The 17,575-nt window shown below is 38.0% G+C and overlaps 1 protein-coding gene across 1 annotated transcript in view; it reads left to right on the top strand.

Annotated features, from left to right (window-relative positions):
• The first annotated feature begins 2,267 nt into the window (after positions 1 to 2,267).
• notch2 (notch receptor 2) overlaps positions 2,268 to 17,575 on the top strand; it is a 39,880-nt gene continuing 24,572 nt past the window's right edge. The window contains 2 exon segments of the mRNA XM_056772524.1: positions 2,268 to 2,649; positions 10,293 to 10,374. Coding sequence (XP_056628502.1) covers positions 2,577 to 2,649; positions 10,293 to 10,374 — 155 coding nt within the window. The 5' untranslated portion in view covers positions 2,268 to 2,576.

The following is a 17,575-nucleotide window of genomic DNA, read 5'->3' on the forward strand; positions in this document are numbered from 1 at the left end:
CGTACACTACACTTTAAAAATGTACGGCTGAGTGAGCATAATCTGAGCTGAGTGGCAAATAAATTTTTATGAGGTCTTTTGGGGAGATTCCAACAATTATTACTAATGTAAATTAGTAATAATTTTAAACTGTTCATCCCTTAAATACTGTAAATTTGACTAAATAAAACGAATATTCAAAAGACGCAGTATTTGCCTTTAATTTGCGTTGAGTTTATGGGTAAAATTGATAGGATAATGTCAGGCAAAGTTTTGTTAAATCCAACTGTAGTTTGAGTAATAAATCCCTTAAAATTTAAAATACTTAATACAATACACACTGTAAAATCTAATTTTATCCTTTCTTACCAATTATTTATTAACTTTACTCAGTTGTCAAAATGTATACATTTTACTAGTTTTTATTAAGTTACGATTACTTGCAGGGGAATTTAAACAACTTACTTTTCGCCTTTAGTATATTTCACTTAAATCAAGCAAGTAGCGGCAAGCGAAGTAATGACTTTACTACTTTACCAGCGAGAGGCAGTGGAGAGCAGATCCTTTCTGTACGCAGTAAAGATTACCAGCACGCTTTGCGCCAGACTGCATTAGGAGAGAACATTTTAATAAATATGATTATTTTATATGTTTATAGTAAAGTTAGAGACTTGATAGTGTTTAATGTTCACTTTTCTTAGATATTTAGAAGAGTTTGACATATTTTTCAGTTTTGTGGTTACCACTGTTTACAAGATAGGTGCATATGATTAGGGTCTGCGAAGCTACATGTGTTTTTTTACCAATAAGCATAGTCTGTGCATTCAGTTCTGAAATCAGTCTCCTCTTGCTCATTTTGTGTTGCACAAGTCAAGATGTTTGATTTATGCATTTGTAGAATAATATTTATGTGAAATAAAGAATTTAATTTAGGGAACTTAAAACTGCGATTTTGGATAGATTAAATTTGAAACTGTAGTAAAATTTAATTTATCTATACGGTAATCAAATATTGAGTTTTGCAAACTTTTCTGGGTTTACGGTGCAATAAATCCAATGGAAATTCTTAAATTGGTAATAATTGTTAATTCTGAGTACTCCACACTAAGTCAAGAGTACATCTGAACTAAACATTTTTAGTTACTTGAACTCAACAATACCATTTCACTTTACTTAGTTTTTTAAGGCAATCGGTTTGCATGCTTTTTAAGTAAGATCAACTAATTAGATTTTACAGTGCGGTAATATTACACAATATATGTAGGCTATCCAAAGATGTCTCACACTTGTTTGCGTAATGAGACCGGAAACCACTTGGGTATGAGAAATTGTCATGAAACAAAGTCTGGAGAAGGGTACTATGGGTAGAGCACTAGCTTTTAACAATAGAGTAAACTAAGCATGACCCCCTGCAGGGAAACTGGGAGGGTTAATTTGTTCTTTTCAATGCAGTCTTTCACAGGAGAACACTGGAGGACATGAACAAAAAAGGGGTTGATTTGTTTATTTTGCCTTTACAGTGGGAGCCTATTAATGCACATTTTAAACAAAGGAGTCCCTCCGATACAACTTTGATGATCTCTGGGTTGATCAGTACCTGAGTCATGTCACATATTGTTTTGTAATGTTTTGATGTGGTGGAAAGAGTTGGATTGCAGGACACAAGTGGAGCTTGTGTGTGATATAATGTTTCCAATGTCATCGGGTCACAATAGCTGTTTGATCATTGTTGTAAGGACAAAGGTATACTGAATGTGAGAATGTGAGAATGTTGTTACATTTGTGCTTTTAATGTGCCATCTAAATTATTTTTTTAATTGGGTATAGGTTAATCAATTCAAAGTAATCTTAAATACACAGATCAATTCATTTATATCTCAGGAGAAGATGTGGGTCCAGGCCAATAAAAAAATATATATATATATTTTATAATCTGTTCACTACCATACTTGTACCGTGAAAGACAATAAGCTGTAGGATAAATCAAAACCCCATGGAAAGGGGTGGGTATTTGACGAAATAACGTCAGCGGGTGGAGAGGAAAAAGTACGAACGGGTTAAATTTGAGTCATACTCAATGCTTTGCGGAGTCGAGAATAAGTGAAAATTCCTCCGCCACGGAAAGTTAAAGAACCTGTTTTGGAAGATTTTCTAGCCTATTATCTAAAACACAATATTACTGCAAAATATAAACGTGAATTGTTTTAACGTGGGATGTGTTTTTTGTAGTAAGTAACAAATAAATACGTTGTTAAATCTATGGAGGCAGCGTAAAATATAGATCCACCCGCTGCGTTTGCGGAAGAACATCTCTGTCTGCGACGAGTGACTGGGACGAAAAGAAGAGAAGTTCAGAAAGTTTGATCACCGCGCTGCCATACGAAGTAAAATCCCCTTACATATGAAGATAGAAATATACGGATATATATGGTCAAACGACACAATCTGACGGGATAAAAGACATCTCGTCTTCGAGTGCTGTTCGCTTTTTGACTCTTTGTCGCTTGAATTTGAGAATCATTTATAGATTCTTGCGCTTTAACCTGAGACGGAGCACAGCCTCACGCTGGTGACTCTATGTGGATTTTACAAAAAATATGGGCCAATTACCAGGTGTTTCTTCGGGCAAAGTCATCCTCCTAGTTATTTGCTGCCTTAAATTATCACATGGTAAGTACTTTAACAGTATATCATAATATTTTTTGTTCGTTTAAAAGACAGTTCGCCGTGAGTGCGCATCTGTACGGATGTCTGAAGCATCACTGGTCACGTTTCAGTTCTGCTCGGCCTCGAATGGCGTGTGACAGCTCATCTTTGATATCATAGCGCTTCTGATAAATGTTATTGCTTTTGTGTCTCTTTGAACGTAATTTGACGAATGTTGCCAACTTTTGCCAACTGAGTTGCAGCTTTGTTGCAAACTCGACTGAAAACATCCTTACGAAAATGGCATGTGGTACTCGTATTCAAACCATAGTAACCACTGGTTTATCATTGTCGTATTATAAGTTAGTAACCATAGCCATTGTATTTTTATTACAGTAAACTGGCTATAGAAATTGTAACTGTTAGTCACTTGTTAGCCTTGCTAGCAGAGTTCTGGTCTAAAAACAGAACTCTGCTTGAAAATATTTTACATTTTGAAGATTGAATAATTAGTTTTTCTATAAACGACATGGTTTGTGTATAATGTATGAGCTTTTAACTAGCCTCGGAGTGTGGCTTTCGTCAATGGCACCGCTGCCCAGATGTGATGTATTCAGCAGCAGAGACGAATTCAAAATGGATTCGGCTGAGGGGAAATATAAGGGAACTTTTAGCATGTGTAGCTTTCTAGCAATATACCATTGAGGAAAAACTGAAATACTTTTCAACTTGAGAAGCAAAGCGAAAATCAAACGTAATCAAAATTAAGTTTTTGTTTAAGAGGAGGGTTTTATCCATTTATTTGGGCTGTGTATGTGTGTGAGAGAATCGTGATTATTCGATGTTTGTTGAAAGACAAACGTTAAACCCAAAAGACAGAATAGCAGCATCTATGGTTTCAGAAGGGCCATAGAGTTTTCCATTTGACGCCTGTTTATTTATCCTGAGCAGCTCAGCAGGTTTCACAGACAAAGGGTGCCAGTTGTTGCATTAGTGACTTGGATAAGGTCACACTCACATATGACTCCTATTCCACATGCTTTACCCGGTCCCTCCAAAATTGAGCCTTACAAAAGAAAACAAGACAATATAAAATGACTGCAGGCTCTGCAAGAAGCGATAGGAATGTTACTGTTGGTGTTTCGCATTCCACTCTCTCTCCCTTGCCTTTCTCATTTGCTCTCTCTCCCCCTCTCTTCCTCCCTTATACACACACAGACACACATTTCCCTGTGGATGCACTGATTTTCACAATGCTGAGTCTCCCAGTGTGTCTGACAGATTATGTTTCTTGTTTCTCTGCATTGAATATCAATCCCTGGGGTGGGATTGATTCCTCTTTTCTTCGCTGGCACACGACATCGCATTTCCCATAGATGTGTAGGTTGCTACCAGCTGCATGTATTTGCTCAAATCAGCCGTTGCAGCGCGTGCTGTGAGAAGTTGGCCCATTGTTTCCGCCTGCGAGCTGCGTGGTTCTGACCCGCTCCTGCTCTCTGGTGTGAAATGTGATTTATGTTAGCCAAGCTCCCACTTCTTAGAACACAACGGGTTGCTTATGAAATGGCCTACGGTTGTGCATATCTTTGAGATGCCCACATCGAGCCAGCTGGTGCTGTGGAGGGTTCGACCGGGTCGCTGGGCAATGGTCTGTGTTATGATGATTTGTTAAAGTAATTTAATATTTGGTGTCTATGTGATGTCCATGTGAGTCTGATTCTATTCCTTATCAGTATTATATGTATAGCCTGCATCAGTGAGCTTGGTTTCATGCATAAAGGAACCTTAAATAAAGGGATTTAACTCCGACACTAAGCCAGAAAATAGTGAGATACTCAAGCTTTTAAAATCCATGGATTAAAAACCTTTACGCTTCACTGCAGAGCAGGTTAAAAATGAGTGGGAATTAAGTCATTCTGCATTCCTGCCTCAGGCTAAGACACTAAGTCACCAGTGCAAACACAACCATATGCACTGTGCAAGTGTGTGCTGTGCATACAAACTTTACAGATCTAATACTGACTATAATGTTCTGAACACAGTACAATGTCATGCAGCCTCATTTCCTTCTTTGTGCCATTGATGTAGTAATATTAATTTAATCTCCTTGTGACATTTAATACGCCCTTTGCACGTAATAGGGACTGGGGTTAAGAAGTGAAAGTTTTCTTTCTGATGGCTTTGTACACAGCCAGCTCTAAGGGTTTGTCTGAGAGACTTTCTATGGAATGTTGGTTTTGTTCCTCATAATTAGCGAGGTTTCCTCCCAAACTAGATGCAGTCTATCATTAAACTACCATGGTGCTCTCCAGCCTCACATGACGTACGGATTTAATGAGCGCTGCTGAAACCACCCTTTGCATTTATGTTATCAATTCAGCATGCATTTAGGAGCGCGTCTCATTAGAGATTGGCTTTGGGAGGGGGGTTACGTTTGCTGCCATGTCAACGTTTAACAGCATAGAGAGCACTTGTTGTATTTACAAAAATGTCAGGAAATGGGGTTACTTCCTCACCCAGCGTGAACAACTTCCTTCTGCTGTCCAGCATGGAAGCGGGCCAATGCCGACAAATCTCTTCAGACTCTTGAGTACTTTCCTCTCAACCCAGCCCCGAAAGACTCGCATAATTACTTCCCCATCTCTCTCAGCAGCTATTAGCACTAGAGAGAGTGAAAGAGAGACACACACGAGCACAGAACTCCCTTGGGCTCTGGGTTTGGTCGCGGGGATGAGGCAGTGCTTTCAAACAGGCGTGCAGGCAACATGGACTACAGCTGTGAGACAGCTGCACTGTACAAAAGCTATGATGTATTTTGCCGTCTGAGTCCCATCTGAAACTAAGAGAAACACATTTTATTTGGAAACACTCATTGGTGTTGACCTTTATTTATTGTATAATTTCCATTGGGCGTGGTTAAAGATAGATCGAAATATGTTTAATGTGATTTGCTAACTGATATGCGCGACTGATATCAAATTGTATGTGTTTTATGTGCTGTTTATATCACAGCTGGTTTTTTAATTCAAGATTAATTTCCTAAAATCAGCAAAGCCTAAATGCAAGGAAGATTTTGTGTACAAAACACTTTTTTATATGTCCCTGAATATAGTTTGGAGAGTCTCTAATCTCATTCCAGGATTTTGTGAGGATGAAAGGTCATGGGATATAGTTAGGTTTATTTGGCTTTAGCACATACAGATAAACGATCAGTACCAAAAATGTGGATGTGTACACACTACAGACACACACATTGAGTCATAAATCTGCTGTATAGATTTAGGGGCTGGAAGAGTCACAGTCACTTTTTCAAATCTTGGCACATCAGTGTTGGAGCTGAGCTCAGAACACCATCTGAAAGAAAACAATATGGAGAATGAGAAACCCAGGCCACTATACAGACAGGAAAGAAAACCAAATTTTAAGAGTATGAGAGGTACTCAAGTGAAGTGTATAGTGTTACGGGTCCCTGGAGTCTCTCTTCTGTATTAGAGCTCCCCACCTTCATGTGCTCATCAACGGGGATCAGCCCTCACTCCCATCATCACACGGTCCATCTTGCCTCCTTGTATCACTTCCTACATCTTTTCCCATTCTCCATCTCATTGTTATTCCATTTTGCCACTCCCTGTCTTACTACGTCCACTTCTCTGTGTCTGTCCTCCATCTGTTTTGAGAGAATCAGTGACGGGATTTGAGAAGCGGTTTAAGGGTTAACAAAAGGGCAGAGGAGATGATGTTTATTTTTAACAAATCAATGTTAATTTCTTCTCCTGAAAAGAATAAGTTTAACAGGCAAAACGTTAATTCAACAAACAAGTGAGAATTTCTCCGCTTTACTGATTTGCGTATTACCCCCTGGTTCTTTTTCATTAGGTTTTTTTCTCTTTTTCACCTCGTCCTCACATTTGCCAAATTTGTCACTTCTCTTCTTCACACCTTTAGGAAAGCCTGGGATTCATAGTGGAAAAATAAGGACAAAATGTTCAATCACAGCAGGGTTTCTCTGGATGGGTTAAGTAAAACTCACAGCACCGACAGTTCATTTTTTTAGTGTACATCAGCCCACAAGTTCTGCCCTTCTTTTATAATATTGCCCATTAGGAGTAAAGCATGATCATAGATCAGGGAAATTATTAATGTTGTCTTTCGGCTAGAATACAGATATACGAAGCAGGTGTGCAGGCTTTCAGCTGGATTAAACTGATTTTACAGTTGTCGGATCCTTTAACAGACGTTTACATGTTCATGAGTGAAGAAGAATTGAGAAGTGAGAGAGGATTTACAGTTTGCTTTTGGTAGGGCTGGAATTGAATGGGAACAGCTGCTTTAGGAGTGAATAAGTGTTAATTCATGATAGTCCGTCCCAAAACCCTGAATGATCTCCTCCTTTGGTGGTTTCATAGAGCATGTGTAGAGCTTGTCAGACCAGTCAGGCCAAGCCTCCCTTCGTGCATGACTCACCCTTCGCTTCAGTCTCTCACTCATCTACATTATGTCGCTTTCTGTTCATCGTGTTTGCTCATGAGAAAATCTGACCACACTTTAAAAAAAGAAAGGTTTCATGTAAGGCTGTCATGATACCAAAGTGTATGTAATACTACTTCATTGTAATATTTTGATACCACAGCAGAAAGTAATCTATGCTTTCCTTAATTCAACAAGTGAAAATAAATGTCAATTGGAATTCAGTATTCTGCACTTGAATCAACATTTGTTATGTAATTATTTAACTAAATGATGATCAAAGTAAATTGATCAAATACAAAAACATTCTACTGCCATTAAGAAGTTAAACTGTGTAGCTTGTGATTATCATGTTGTAAACCCAGAAAGGAGATAACTACTTTACAGCTGTGGTTATAGCCGATACAAGACTTACTCAATCAAACTAACTCAATAAAAAATCAGAAAGAGATTACAGTATCATAAATTTCTTTATTTGGTGGTCCACACAAATATTTTATTTCCTTATTCACTGATATTTAAACCGAGGTGACAACACACAGGTACTTAAACTTGTTAGTACTACTAGTATTTTAAAAGGGCTTATATTAATATTTTATATTGTTTATTGCAGATAAATAATAGGTTGTGTGTGAAATAGACCAAAATGAAATCTTTTCTACATGTCTTGATAAGGAAGGGATTATTGTATAGGAACCATTAAAATATCTTGTTTTTTTGCATGCACATTAAGTATTCCAGTTGGTCCCAACCCTTTTGTCTTTTACTTTCTCTCATTATTGCTTCTACCTCTTGAGCACACTTGACTCCTGCTCTTCTGTTCTTCTCTCTTATATCTCGTGCACTCCAGCTCCCCTCCTTTCGCCTCTTAAATCACTGTGAAAGCTCAATTTCACACTCAGCTTACCCACTTCTCCCAAGTATTTCCCACCACAGTCCCAGGCTCCTGCCATAGATGGGCGCAGCCAAACACTTTCTTCTGTTGCAGGTTTTGACCTCGCAGGGCATACGATGGCTGGCACGACACTCTAAATACAGTGCTTATAGAAAGTATTCACCCCCTGCACTTTTAAGTGTTTTGATTTTGTAAGGTATCGAATCAAGTTGTTCTTAATTTGGCATTTTTGCAACTGATTATCAAGTAAAAGCATAACTCTTAACAATGTAACATAATTACTTTATACATTAATATAAAAAAGATTTTTTTAATATACCACCTTTGCCATTGCCAAATTTTTAATCAGTTTTTAGGATTGTATCCCCTTCTGCTCTGATTTTCATATAAAGACGGCAATGTTGTGATAGCGCCACAGTTTTCGGAGGAGGCCGCAAGACCGCATATGCCACCATTCAACCCTCATATCCTGGTCTTAAGTGGTTCATTAGGTACTTTTGTATTATATTGGGGTGCGGTAGGCTTTTGTGTATTTGAGTTTTATGATTAATTAAACCAAGATTAGGTTTTGACCTTATCACACAATTTTGTAATTTCCACTATGCTGAAGACTTGTCATCTCAGTCTTTTTTTTTTTGTGTTAGTCACCCAAGTGTTTTTAAAGAGCTGTAGCACGGCCCATAGTTAAAGAGCTTTGGGGCATTCATGTAAAGCCCGTCTTTAGCCGTTGGCTACATGCCCAGGCTGTGCTCACTTTCTCCTTACTCTTGCACACGGTGATATTTTGAGACCTCTTGCACACTGGTCAGAGTGCAGGAAGTCAGTATTAGCACTCAATACACTTCCTGTCTTGAGCTGTACTAGTAATGTGTTCCAAAGAGCTGCTTTGAAATCATATGACCTGCCACCCAGTGTCTCAGAGGGAAGTGTGATCTGCAACCTGCTTCTATTTACAGAAATGTGCTTCTGATGTCAGGAAATCTGCTTTATAGATTCATCGAAACTAGAGAACATCTAGACTATGTGTTTAAAGAGTTGACTTAATAAAATGTATACCAACTCAGATCATAGCAAAATGTTGTGCTTGGCTGTGTTCTTTGAGCCGTCTTTGTTTCTTTGTGACATCTATGACGTCCACATGCTTCCTGTGTTTTGAGAGGAAATGAGTATACATTTTTGGTCAGTTTGGAATTTACATTTTAAATTCACTGTCTGGTGCGTCACTACTAAGGGTTATTGTTTCATGCCTCTGTCTCTCACCTCTTTCCCTGACAGCTCCATCACCTGTAGTGTTTGTATCGGAGGGAGTGCTGTGGTTACAGTCTGCAAAGGCTTTTTTTTCTTCGCTCTTTAACCTCAGAAGAATAACCTTCAGAGCTGTAAAACATTTTTAATTGAAAAGCAAATTTTACTTTCTATAATGTTTTCTATCAGTCATAAGTGTTTTTTGCAAATGAAGTACTAAACGGGTAACTTAGTAGTCATCGATTGAATTTGATTTATCTAATATGAGTTCTCTTATTATACATACTTGGAAAATAGTTTTTTAAAATAAAACTATTTTTACAACAATGATTACTTTTAAGAGCAAGTGAATCAACACTACTATAGCACTACTTTTGTCATACAATCACATTTACCAAAATGGCCGCAGCAGTAAAAGTCTGTTTCTAAACTGTGAAGAGCGATAGGACTTACTCAGAATCCATGATTTCCACCTTGTCAAATTAACCGCTTAGTAAATATGAATAGCAAATTTCTGAGTGTTTTCCAAAAGCACAATGCAAATATAAAACAGCACATGATTTCATCACACTGACTGTGCTTGCTATGTAATAAGTGTTGAAAAGAAGTATCAGGATGTGTACTGTAGTCTCACATGGATTGTTTACTTTCTACTTCACTCTGTGAAACTGAATGAAACAATGTGTTTTGCAAAAGAACACTACAAATAATTAAGTGAAGTATCTCCTCCTAAAAAAACAGACACATAAATATATGCAGCTAAGAAATTACTATTTGTTAATTTTTTGTAGGGGTACCAGTGAAAATGTAAAAAAAGCGTTGAGCCTTGTGTTCACTTGCGTCTTGATTACTCGATAAATCGTTTTATCGACAAAATAATCATCAGAATACTTGATTTATCAAGATAATTGATCGTAACAACCCTAATTCCTATTATCACCAATTATATTGTTTATCAGCCATAAGTAGTATAAACTTGAGTAATATTGTATAAAAGTCACTGATGTTGTCTCAACTGGGGCAGTCCTAATCTTGTGCTTGTCTTCATATTCCTTCACAGCTCTGCAGTGTGTGGATCCTGTGAAGCCTTGTGTGAACAATGCTACCTGTGTCACCTTCCACAATGGAACAGGCTTCTGCAGGTAAGACAAGGCGGCTCAGAGTTAAATTCCACAGAGTCTGAATCTCCTCAAAAGAACTTGATGAGAGAAAGCCCTCAAGGGGAACTGGAACAGTCCAGCAGGGAGGATATTTTTCACCGTTGCCTAATTTAATTTCTCCACAGAAATAATGAAATTTCCAGTCTCTAATTTCCAGGGTGTCCGCAGGGTCTTAAAAAGTATTAAAAGTTGATAAATCAATTTCGAGAAAATGAAGGCCTTTAAAAGGATTGAATGCCCTTTCCCAAGATATTCAATTGTGTATCAGTTTTTTATAATCGTCCAAAGAGGTCAAATGGTAAAGTTTGTGATGGTGAATGTAGTGAGAGGTCCAATTTAGGGCTGAACGATTTAGATTTTTGAAATACCTTGTTGTTTATAGAAAATCTATAAATCATGGTAAACAAGGCAATTTTTGATAGATTAACCACCATATGTCCGGCTTAAAATGATATTAGTTGATGCATTAAATGATTGACATATATTTGACATATTCTCAATCATAGTAGTATATTGAACGATTTGTTAAATTTCTAGCCATTCAAACATTTAATAATTATCATGACATAAAGCACTGACAAATAAGCTTGGTGTAACATTAAAGTCGTTAACCTCAGAAACTAAAGTGCCGATTACATCAATATTAAACAAAACTGTGGCTTTTCCACACTCAGTAATTTGATAATATACATATGATAAACATGATGATTGCCCTTAAACACTTTCTGTTAACTTACTAGACAATCTTTTAATAAATAAGTAAAAATATAAACTATTAGTATATGTATTATCTTATATATTGTCTTTTATAATTGTATAAGTGCTGCATGATATTAGTAGTCTTGCCCCTTGAGGTAGCATTAATGTTAGCACACACAATTGGCGCTTTCCAAACGGTTTATATTTCCCTCCGAAGGGCCCTTTGGGAAGGGGACGCCCCACAAAACTTGCTCCAAATAAAGAGAAAATGACATTGTTTTAATTGCTCTTTTTGGCAAGTGGATTTTAAACAGACACATTAGGAGATACCGTTGTGTTGTTCCATCCAGAGTTTAAACATCAAGAACTTTACTCTTCAAAGGGAGTAGGGCATTGGGGTGATCACTTTGGAATGGAAAGTATATCTGATACTGCACAGCATCATCCACACAAAACAGCCAGAATAGTCCCACACAACTGACGTGCTGTTCCTCTTTTATATTTTGACAATGTACCTTTGAGAAGACTTGGGACTGTTCTAAGCGGTTCCAAGAGACATGCGCGCAGGACGGATGTCATTCCCACCCACAAATCCTTCGTTTTAGTTCACTAGCTTCTAGCTTTCCAGATCTTTTAATATAATAGGATATTTTTGTACTAGTTCCCAATTTAATAAAGCATGAAAGAAACAGTGAAAGAAACAGTATAAATAAAAACGTTTCTCATATTGGCTGCTGTGTCACTGAGGTGCTATGTTTGGAAAGCCGCTATGATAAAATGTCTGCTGCAGTAGGCTAAGAAATATATTGACGTAGTCATATCCTGTCACAAACAGACTCAACACATTTTTCAGTTGTTTCGTCTATAAGTGCACGTGACACTTTCAGTTGACTTGTAGTAAATGCAGGGAAGTTTGCTCTGAACACACATTTCAGATCTGAAATAACGCTAGGTTGCTGTTGAGATCAACCTGCTGCTCTTTTACTGCTTATCCCCGCTACCACCAAATTCGTACTTCAAAATAGTTATATTTTAGTTTAGTTGTTGTTGCTCTGTGGAATAGATGAACAACAGTTTATTTGTATTTAGCTACTATATACAGTATCATAGAGTTGCACCAATTGTAATGTTCAATAATTTGTCTTATGAAAATAAAATGTGTTATTACGACAAAATTTGCATTAAAGAAAAGTAAATATGGTTTTATGTATATTTATATATAGTTTATATTTTAAACTGGAATCTGCAGGTTTCACTTACAGTATAATAAAATCGGAAACCGAAATCGGCTAAGAAAATTGTAATCGGTGCATCTCTGATATATTAAGAGGGTATTTTGCCGAAGTCCCTCCATTCTCCTGCAGCCCTTCTTACTGCCCACACCCATCAAATCTGGTTGCAAAACATTCCCTAGCTCTTATTTTATTTATTAATAATGATACCATCGACTAGTTGATGTCGACGGGACTTTTATCACATAATAGTCGACTTCAAAGATCTAACGTCGTACAACCCCTACTTTCTAATAAACATTTCATTGGGGTTGTCACTCAATTAAATCTCTTGTACTTTGTTCCTACCCTTCTGAATTATGTTGCATTAATAAGGATTTATCACAAACTAAGATTGTTTAGTTGTGCTATCTTACAATCAGTATATACCAAATGTAAGTTAAAGTGTTCGCAATGTAACAGGGTTAAAACTTGAAGTGGCAATGAGGTCATGATTCCGGTATATACCCTGATTTCCAAATATAATAGTTGAAAATATTGCCAAATATCTATTGCTCCCACAATGCATTGAGAAGTAAAGGTTCAATTATTGCTTTTTATGTGTGTGCGATGAATTTAAAACCGGCTCTGAGTGTAGGAAAAACTATGCAAAGCGGATTCAAAAAGAGCAGTAGCAGCTGGAGTGGAAAAACTGTAAAATGCATCCAATTCTTGTGGTTCTTGAGTTGGAAGACACACACAAGTTTCCCTTTACACTTGTTGTTCGTTGAACACTACTTGTGGCACATCCCAGCTTGCAATTGTGCTTTTTCTGATGTATGATTGAAGGTTACATTTATCACAATGCTCAAAATAAACTCTTGGTTACATGTTAGGTTTCAAAGGCCTGTGAAACACAGAGAGTCAGTTTTCTCAGTACTGAAGGAATCCTCTTCCTACAATCTACAGACATTGAAACATGTTTTACAAATTCCTCTTGTCTTTTTTACCTTGAAAAGTATCTTGTGCACTGTGGGTTTGGGTTACAGTAAGGACATCCATACTGCTGCATCTCGAAACACGACATCCTGAAATAACAGAGAAATTGAAACCACAAGGACTTTCTGTGAATCAGAACAGGAATGCACAAAAAGCTTACCTCAGCATCCCGTCTAAGATAAAAAATATTCTGAAATTATTTGTGATATCTGTGGAATTCCTCAGCTTCTAGGATTCTGGTCATTTGCAACCAGACGTTGCAACATTGGCTTTTCTGTGTTTTTCACAACACAAATTACAAGGAAAGAAAGTGAGTCACATGCTTAGACCTTTAGCCCCCGTTCTGATTGATAAAGAGTAAGATTAAACTCTTTATATTTCAGGATTTATAACACTTTTTGCTCATACTCATACTAATCTCTGTTATTCTTTATGGTTGTTTCAATTGAAGATCATAGTGTATGTGCAGTGAAGAGGAGGAAACTTGTATCAGATTTTAACTAATTGTTTCCATAGTATTAAACTTTAGCATTTAGGTACTCAGGAGACATAAAAAAGAAACAAATCAAGCATTTGTTGATATGATTGTTGATTCCAGCCCAGGTCTAGATCTGACTCAAGTTGTTTCCTGATCTTATCCAGTAGAAATAGCAGAGGAACAGAACACATTCATTTGGTCTACATTTAATCTCAGTTTAGCAGAAAGAATTTTAACATTAAAGAGATCTCATTTGTATTTCCTAATGGAGGGAGGAGAGAAAGGTGTCTTTAAAGGAGTTTAAAGGAGCAACAAATAAAAAACACAATTTTAACCCAAGATTTTGTTATATAAGAGGGAATTGTATTCAAGTGAACATCCTGTAAGTGTCAGAACTGAAAACGGCCTTGTTACTGAAATAACAACCATTATTCACACCAGGCCCAGCGAACGGCAGGTCTTGGAATGCACCTATCTATGACGTCATTGATAGGTTGAACAACCCCTCCAAAGAAGAAAATCAACGACTACTTCTCTAGCCCAGCCCACTGGTTTGCACATGACAATTCTGAAGTAACACAAATTGAGCGGAACCAGATAGAGCGAGCAAACAATAAACATGCCGTTAAAGATCACATAAAATTGTGCAGTCCGTGCCTGGTTGTGGAAGAACTAAGTAGTTGTATAACCTTCCCTTGGATTCCGACATTAGTAATGTCTGGTTGAAGTTTTTTTTTAAAACATAAATCCAGGAAATAAGTCAGTAATTTTGAGTAAATCAGAGGCTTTACATATCCCGTGCGAATGTGTCCCATGAAATACACGTGGGGAGGTAGTTTATAAATCACAGGAGGTCTCCAGATAATACTAATACCATGAGAAACTGCGAATGGTGCTAATGTGTAACCTAACGTTACGTCTCCAACCAAATTAACAGAAGGCTCCAAATAAGTTTACTACGCAAACTACTATCCAATAAAAGCAGTGGGCGTTTACTTCCAAGACTTAAATGCGGCACGCCCATTAAAACCGAGCGTTTGTAGAGCCGGCCTCAAAACCCGGGTAGAAAATAGCCTATAACTTATTGACATTGATGTTTTTTAATAAAAAAAACATGCGAATGTCATAAGTATATCTCATACAACAGTATAAAGCAACGAACAAGCCCAGTTCATGAGACCTTTAAACAAGAAGGTTGAGTGAAGTCATCCACTTTCTGAAATTCCACACAGGTGATAGAAACTGTAACACCGGTTCCTGCCGAATCCGACAGCTCTCGGGTCTCCACAGCTCGAACGCACAGTGCTGGAATGCTCTTAAAGTTCAAGAACTCTGCCTGACTTTGCCGGAGATTGGAAGAATGCACTCTTTCAGCCACCTGAAATGGCTGCCTGGGTGTGCGTGCGGTCTCAAAATGGAACGGGCTGACACAAGGTGCTCTCAGGAGTTACTAATACATTCTGTGTAGGTGAGGTGACACCCGAGAACCAAAGTCAACAAGGTGTTTTTCAGTTTTTTCCCTCTGACACTGAGAGCTCAGTACAGGAAGAGAACTGTGAGAGAGGCTGGCAGAGCAGAGCAGGGTGTGTGCGAGCGGTCAGACCGGTGTGTCTGCAAGCCTCAAGGTGTGAGAACCAAGCTGTGTGTCACCTGAAAGTTTTATGGATGCTTAAGTGTGTCGTGTGTAGATATATGTTTCTGGTTTCATATGTGCCTGTGTGTCATTGCAGTTGTGTTTTATAAAAAATAGAAGCAGGTGAGGAAGCAACTTGCAGAATTTCCATTTAAGCATCTTCCTAGAACCACAGTTTCAAAACATGCAAAACATCAAAACTAGTTTTTTTAGTGATGTGTAATGTGTGTCATGTCTGAACTCAAATGGCATTGTAACAATTCAGAACTATCGAAAACTGACACATCTACAGACTTTTGCAGCTCGCAAATGAATGTGCATTCAGCCCGAGCGATTTAGCAGTTAGGGAGTAGCTGGTGGCGTATATGTGTTTTGAGTGTAGTGAAGTAAGACTGGATTGAAAAGCTTTTCTTTGCCCAGAATCTTATTTTCCCTCCCCCACATCAAACAGGATCTCTTTGTTTTGGCCAGCGTAAGGGGTGCAAACTTATTAATTTTTACCCCTCACTTCCTTCCCTCCTCCCTTTCACCCGTTGCTCCCCCCTCAGTCGGAAGAGAGAGTAGAGTCTGCTTGGCGTTTGTTTGATCTGACAGGTAGAATGTGCCTGCGGGGAGAGCATAACAGTATAGAGACGTCTTTTAGTGCACAAGAGGGTGAAACCAGAGATGTGCCTGCCTGCTGGTAAGAGATAGATGAGGTAGAGAGAGAGATTACCCTGTCAATACATCTTGCCTCAACTATCCGTCAATCATCTCTTCAGTAGGTTTTTTGGGCTTTTTCATTGTGATAGTTTCTCTCTACCTCCCCCTCCCTCCCCCTCTCTCCCTCTCTCTCTCTCTCTCTCTCTTTCTCTACCTTCCTTTTTAATCTTCTTGCTATACCATCCCTTTCTTTTAACATGTTCTATTGTTCTCTTTCATGCCCGTCTTTCCTCACTACTTTTTCCATCTCCATATACCTGCAGGCTGAGCTGATTTGTTTCAAAGCCACATTCAAAGTGTGATGGCCTCAGGAAGACAGTCTGCCAACCAGAAACTCTAGTCGTAAAAGTGAGAGAGATCAAAAAAGAGAGAGAGGGTTGGAGACATGTAGCCAGTACTGTTGATAACACTCCGGCTAAAATCAACAGCTCAACTGTGTGTGAAGAGTGGCAAGCAGGGGTCGTGATTTGCTTAAGCACCATTTACACAAACTCAGAACTCAGAAGCTGTATTAGTGAGGGTCGCTCATTGACACAATGTTTTTTCACAAAACAATTATACCCCTGAAATAAATATTTTGCTGAAAAAAGGATTTAAACCTAAACATGATTGGACAGATTTTTTTAGTAGCGAGCTCCTCGCATGTTGTCAAATTTTGGCTCTTGACATGTTTCTTTATATTTGTGAAGACATTAGGGATGTAACAATTCACCGAGAGCCAGTAGAAAATCGATAATAACATGTGACGATTCAAGCCGGTTGAGATGTTATTTGAATCGCAAAACATGTTTTGAACAACAGGGGCTCCTATGTTTACGGCAAACTTGGAAAATGTGGATAGGCTGATATTTCTTGAGTGTAAAAGAAATCAATGAAAAGCACAATCCGTGTTTCATTCGTTCTTTTCATATTCAATTGAGGTAACGGGTCATTTTTCGTACTTTTGATTTAACCCTCAGATCAAAAATAGGAAACCAAATAAAGGGGGCACGACCGATTTTGATTTTGATATTAATTTGATATTAATTGTTCGATTTGCGTGAACTGGAAGTTATCTTCGTGTGTGTGTGTGTTGCACTTGGAAGTTTGCTGCAATTGCAAAAAGTTAAAAGAAGCCTGAAAAACCTCAATCTTGCAGTGATTTACTCAGTTTTTTTTTTTTTCGTATCGACACCATGGCCGCACTGGAATCATATGCTGATTTAATTCAAGACTTATTTGAAACTGTCAAGACACATAAAGAGATTTCCACTACGCTGCAGAAGATGGTAATCCAGCGATGTTCTGAAATGAGTGTGAGAAGATTCTGTGTTCTGCACAACCTTACATAGAACTGGAGAGGGCTGTGGTTGGATCAATACATGAAGTAAGATTTTTTAATTACTCCTGCCCGTCTTTCAAATGTTAGGGCTGGGCGATATATCGCATGACATCCGCATATCGTCAGTAAAGCCGGTTCCT

This window comes from Triplophysa dalaica, chromosome 18 (assembly GCF_015846415.1).
Source record: "Triplophysa dalaica isolate WHDGS20190420 chromosome 18, ASM1584641v1, whole genome shotgun sequence".
NCBI classification, from domain to species: domain Eukaryota; kingdom Metazoa; phylum Chordata; class Actinopteri; order Cypriniformes; family Nemacheilidae; genus Triplophysa; species Triplophysa dalaica.